The following is a 6,462-nucleotide window of genomic DNA, read 5'->3' as shown; positions in this document are numbered from 1 at the left end:
TATTTTAATATAATGTTAAAAGAAAATGTTTAATATGCAATCTATTTTTTTTTGTCATTTTTGGTAGCAAAAAGTTTCAAGTTCTTTTGTCCTTAAACATAGTATATAAGGTAAAACAAAGCCCAGAAACATTGATGATAGATATGACAGCAATATTAACCTTGATACAGACCTGACTCCAATTTACTACTCCTTAATTATAATATAGGTATAATTTACTATTCTGGAATATTTCTTTTCAATGCAGAATAAATTATGTTTTTTTTCTTATGTAGTGAATAACAGAGTCCCTTATACCTAGTAGGCATTCATAAATAGTTGCTTAATTGGATTAATATAATTGGACCCATTAATTCAATTTCTTTCACACAATCAGCAACCAGTCTGGAGCTCAGACTGCTTCAGGATTTGCTCAGCTACCATCAAGGATGAAGGGATTAATATCTGAGCAAGGGCATATCTATAACCAATTCAAGATACATGTGCATGTACAGACACACCACCTAGGAAACTATACTTAAATTAATGGAAAGGACACAGCACTAATGCAATAAGGGTCATGTATGCAATTCCAGCACTGTTCACTATGTGGAGAGAACTCCTCTTCAAGGCCAAATCTCTCACCAATCACCTCCCAAATAAGTGAAAAGTCAAAAGGTACCCTGGAGGCCTTCATTTTCTGAAGACAATTCTTAACTGATATGGATTTTTAGTATAATTTCGCCCCCAGTTTTTTAAACTTAATTTTTGAATAGGTTTGTTCAAATGACAGAAAATTTTAAAAAGTACACAGTGACAAGACTTACCCCCAATTATTGTCCCACCTTTGCCCAGCTCCTATTCCCTCAATAGGTAACCACTGTTCTTTTATTTTTATGTAACCTCCCACATTTTGTTTTTGCATTGTTTTACCATCTTTATGTAGGAAGGATAGAATATACATTCAATTCCATTGTCTTAAAAACAATGGGTTTTTTTTCTATTGTGGTCAATGAGGATTATTTATTCTTTGTGTTAAGTGTAAAGTATAACTCATAAATAATATTTATACCTCTGTCAGAATTTTCCTCTAAGATTGCAATCTTGAATATATAAAATTGAGTGAAAATGTTTGTAGGATCACGACGTTCAGCTTCTGTCACTGTCTCTTTGGCCTGAAAAGAAGAACATTGGGTCTTTTAAATAAAATCTATAAGGAAGTCCTTACCATATTTTACTAATATAATTAAGATAGTCAAATGGCTGAGGGATACTCACAATGAAAAGTTATAAATCTAAGAAAAATTTTTACAGAACTGCTTTCCTGCAATGCTAAAGAAATAGTTCTCCTTCTGGAAATGCACGAGTTAGATATGTCAGACCAACGCCCCTGCTGAAAACAACTAAAAATGTTGGACAATATATTAAAATTATTTTTCAGAAAAGAATAAAGGAGAAACTGACAGGATAGTAAAAGAATTATCAAGCCAAAATCTAAGGAAAAGTGAGGCTCTAGAGAGTTAATCAGAGAAGTAAAGTCACTATCATCTGGTAAGCACTTATAAATCAATTCAAATGTTAACTTTAGTTTTGATGGGTCTTACTAGGTCAGGGAAACACACATCAACTCCCAAGGCATCACACTTTTATAATAAGGGCAAACCAGAAGTAAACCTACTCCCACCCATATATTAATTTATCCTAAGGCTACCTTGGTGCTAATTAAAGGTTTCACAATGAGGTAGAGGGAAATAATCCCTGAGGTGTAACACAAGGAGATTCATGTACTTATAGGCCCAAATTACATTATACAAGAGGCCAAAAGATCTGAAGCTGAGAATTTAGTTTATTTATTTATTTTTAGAGACAGGGCCTTGCTCTGTCACCCAGGCTACAGTGGCGGGATCATAGTTCACTGCAACCTCCAACTCCTGGGTTCAAGCAATCCTCCTGCCTCAGCCTTCCAAGTAGCTAGGACTACAGGCACACACCATCATGCCCAGCTATTTTTAAATTTTTTGTGGAGACAGGGTCTCACTGTGTCACCCAGGCTGGTCTCAAACTCCTGGCCTCAAATGATACTCCTGCCTCAGCCTTGGTCTGTGCTGGAATTACAGACATGAGCCACCATGGCTGAGAATTTAGTTTAGACAGCTCCCAAACATCTGCAGAAGCACATGTAAATACTCTCTGGGGGAAGACACCTTCATCTTAGGCTTCACAATAATTTCACAAATAATTTTCCAAGAATCATGAGTTATACACATTAAAAAGTAACTGTGAATACTTGGAGAAAAGGTACCACAAATGAGAACCAGCAGAAACAACAGATAACAGAAACAGATCCCAAAGATGCAGATACTAGAATTATCAAAAACTGGTTATAGACCGGGCGCGGTGGCTCACACCTGTAATCCTAGCACTCTGGGAGGCCGAGGCGGGCAGATTGTTTGAGCTCAGGAGTTAGAGACCAGCCTGAGCAAGAGTGAGATCCCGTCTCTACTAAAAATAGAAAGAAATTAGCTGGACAACTAAAAATATATAGAAAAAATTAGCCAGGCATGGTGGTGCATGCCTGTAGTCCCAGCTGCTCGGGAGGCTGAGGCAGGAGGATAGCTTGAGCCCAGGAGTTTGAGGTTCCTGTGAGCTAGGATGACGCCACGGCACTCTAGCCCAGGCAACACAGTGAGACTCTGACTCAAAAAAATAAATAAATAAATAAATAAATGTACATGGGTTGATACACAATGGTACATACCAATACAGTTATAGTGACTGTTTCTAGATAGTATTGATTCTGAGTCATTATTGCCTACATTATACCAGTTGTTAAATACTTTGAATTTCAATAAAGTTCCTAGGAAACAGAGACTACAAAATGTGATCTTGAAGATTTGAAAAAAAGTAACTGTATGAAATGAAAAATACAATAACCAAAATGAAAACATAATGGACAGTTTAGTAGCAGTTTAGAAACAGGTGAAAAGAAAATTAGTGAATTGAAATATAAAACAGAATAAATTAGCCAAAGTGCAGCACAGACAGATTACAGACATGGAAGACATTTAAGAAATGACTGTATACTCTCTAGGCTAGCCACTGAAAGATTAGAAGCAGTAAATAATTTTCACACTAGTAGAAGGGGAAAGTGAAATGTAAAAAAAAATTGAGAATAGTCTTTTCAACAAATGTTGCCAGAACAACTGGACATCCACATGCAAAAAAAAAAAAAAAATGGATCCAGACACAGATCATAAAACTTTCACAAAAATTAAACGAACATGGATTATAACTTAAATGTAAAACCTCAAGCTATAAAACTCTTTGAAGATAACACAGGAGAAAATCTAGGTGACCTTGGGTTTGGAAATGACTTTTTAGACACAACATTAAAAGCATGATTCATGAAAGTAAAAATTAAGTTGAACTTCATTAAAATTTAAAACTTCTGCTCTGTGAAAGACATTATTAAGAAATTAAAAGACTAAGCCACACATTGGGAAAAATATTTGCAACATGTCTGATAAAGGACTGGTATCCAAGATATGCAAAGAATTCTCAAAACTCAACCATAAGAAAACAAGCAACCCAATTATAAAATGAGCAGAAGACCTGAAGAGACACTCCACCAAATAAGACATACAGGTGGCAAACAAACATATAAAAGGATTTTTAACAGCATATACCATTAGGGTTTTGCAAATTAAAACAACAATGAGGTACCACTACACATCTATTAGAGCGGCTAAAATCCAAAACACTGACGTCTAATGCTGACAAAGACACAGACCAATAGGAACTCTCATTCACTGCTGATGGGAATGAAAAATGGTATGACCACTTGGAAGACAGTTTGGCAGTTTCTTACAAAACTAAACATACTCTTGCCATACAATCCAATATTCCTTGGTATTTACCCAAATGAGTTGAAATCTAATGTCTACACAAAAACCTGCACACAGATGTTTATAGTAGCTTTACTTATAATTGCCAAAACTTGAAAGCAACCAAGATGTCCCTCAAAAAGTTAATGGATTTATATATTCAGATAATTGAATATTATTCAGCACTGAAAATAAATACACTATAAAGCCATGAAAAGACATGAAGGAACCTTAAGTATATATTACTAAGTGAAAGAAACCAATCTGAAAAGGCTAAGTACTGCAGGATTCCAATTATATGACATTCTGAAAAAGGCAAAACTACGGAAACAGTAAAAAGATCAGTGATTGCCACTAGCTCAGTGGGAGGAAGGAAGGGATATATGGGTGAACCAGAGGATTGAAGCTAATCTATATGATATTATTAATATTATGATGTACGCATGTTTTTAATACATATTCATCAAAGCCCATAGGATATACAATATAAAGACTGAACCCTAATGTGAACTATAGACTTTAGTTAAAAATAATATATCAGTATTGGCTTATCGATTGTAACAGAGCACACTAATGTAAGATGTTAATAGTAGGGGAAACGGAGTATGTGGAGGGTGGTGAGCGGGTATATGGAAACTCTCTGTACCTCTCACTCAATTTTTCTGTAAACCTAAAACTTCCCTAAAAAGTAAAGTCTATTATTTTAGAAAATTGATCCTAAAAAAGGCCAAGAAAGGGAGAAAAAGAAACACAATAGAAATGACAAATAGAAAGCATAAAGATGTAGATTTAAACTCAAATTTATCAATATCATATTATTAATAAATGTATTAAAACTGGCAAACATCTTTATAAATATTCCAGGTAAAAAGCAAAAATGGTCAGACTGAATTAAAAATATCTAACTATACGCTGTTTACAAGTGGCACACCTAAAACATAAAAGATACAGAAAGGTTCAAAGTAAAGGGATTAAGGAAGATATATCTGGAAAATACTACCAAAAGAATGCTAGTGTGGATATATTAGTATCAGACAAAAATGACTTTAAAGCACAAAGTAATACTAGATATAAAGAAGTTCACTTCATACCAATAAAACCTCAGTAAACAGAAATATATTATGGTACTAATTTTGTATGCATAAACAGTATAGCCTCAAATATATAAAGCAAAAATGATAACATTAGATAGGAGAAATAGATAAATTCACAATCATAATGGGACATTTCAGTACTTCATCTCAATAACTGATAGAGTAAGGACAGAAAATATGGGTTTTGGATATGGAGGATTCAAACAAAATGAACAACAAACTCAATCTAAATTTATACGTGTTTATACACATGGTGTCTGACTTACAATGGTTTGACTTAACAATTTTTGAGTTTACCATGGGTTTATCAGAGCATAACCCCATTGTAATTCCAGGAGTTCCTTATGACTTACAATGAGGTTAAGATTTCTACTGAATTCATGTCACTTTTGCATCATTGTAAAGTAAAAAAAAGTAAATCAAACCATCATAGGTTGGGGACATCCGTTGTGCGTCCAGCATTAAATACACTTTTGACTTAGTATTTTTGATTTACGGTGGTTTTATCAGATGTAACGCCATTGGAAATAAGTTAAGGAGCATCTTGATATACACGTACATACACAGTGCCTAAAAGCTGCAAAAACATTTCTTTCAAGCACACACAGAATATTTACAAACTGACTGTGTACCTAACCATTAAGCAAATCTCAGCTTATTTCAAAGTCTGAAATCAATTACAATATAATTAAGCTAGAAATCAATTACTAAACAATAACTAAAAAGATGCCAAGATAATATTCATGTTTCAAAATTCAGATATAATATTTTTACATAATTCATGGGCCAAAGAAAATAACCCTAAAGAAAATTGGAAAATACTTTGAATTGTATAATAATAAAAATACTACATGTATCAATGTTCTCCAGAGAAACAGAACAAATAGTATATATACAGTCATGCGTTGCTTAACCACAGGGATACATTCTGAGAAATGCCTTGTTAGGCAATTTCATCATTGTGCAAACATCATAGTTTACTTACACAAACCTAGACACTATAACCTATTTACTACACACTTAGGCTATATGGTATGGCCTATTGCTCCTAGGCTACAAACCTGTACAGCATGTTACTGTACTGAATTCTGTGGGTATTTGTATATCTAAACATATCTAAACCTAGAAAAGATACAGTGGAAATATGGTATAAAAAATAAAAAATGGTACATCTGCACAGGGCTCTCATGGAGCTTGCAGGACTGAAAGTTGCTCTAGGTGAGTCAGTGAGTGGTGAGTGAATGTGAAGGCCTAGAACATTACTGTATGCTACTGTAGACTTTATAAACACTGTATACTTAGGCTATACTAAATTTATTTAAAAAGTTTTCTTTCTTCCATAATAAATTAACTTTAGCTTATGTAACTTTTTTACTTTATAAACTTTTTAATTTTTTTAACTTTTTGACTCCTTTGTAATAACACTTAGCTTAAAACACAAACACAGTATACAGCCGTGCAAAAATATTTCCTTTCTTCAGATCCTTATTCTATAGGCTTTTATG

At 33.8% G+C, this 6,462-nt stretch overlaps 1 protein-coding gene across 1 annotated transcript in view; it reads right to left on the bottom strand.

Moving 5' to 3' along the window:
* Positions 1 to 6,462, bottom strand: part of TEX11 (testis expressed 11) — a 293,818-nt gene that overhangs the window by 86,487 nt on the left and 200,869 nt on the right. The window contains 1 exon segment of the mRNA XM_012642929.1: positions 1,052 to 1,154. Within this exon segment, the coding sequence (XP_012498383.1) occupies positions 1,052 to 1,154 (103 nt within the window).

This window comes from Propithecus coquereli, unplaced genomic scaffold (genome assembly GCF_000956105.1).
Source record: "Propithecus coquereli isolate 6110/MARCELLA unplaced genomic scaffold, Pcoq_1.0 Scaffold101, whole genome shotgun sequence".
Taxonomy (NCBI): Eukaryota; Metazoa; Chordata; class Mammalia; order Primates; family Indriidae; genus Propithecus; species Propithecus coquereli.
Note: the sequence above shows the minus strand (reverse complement) of the source record. Positions and strands in the feature narration are given on the sequence as shown.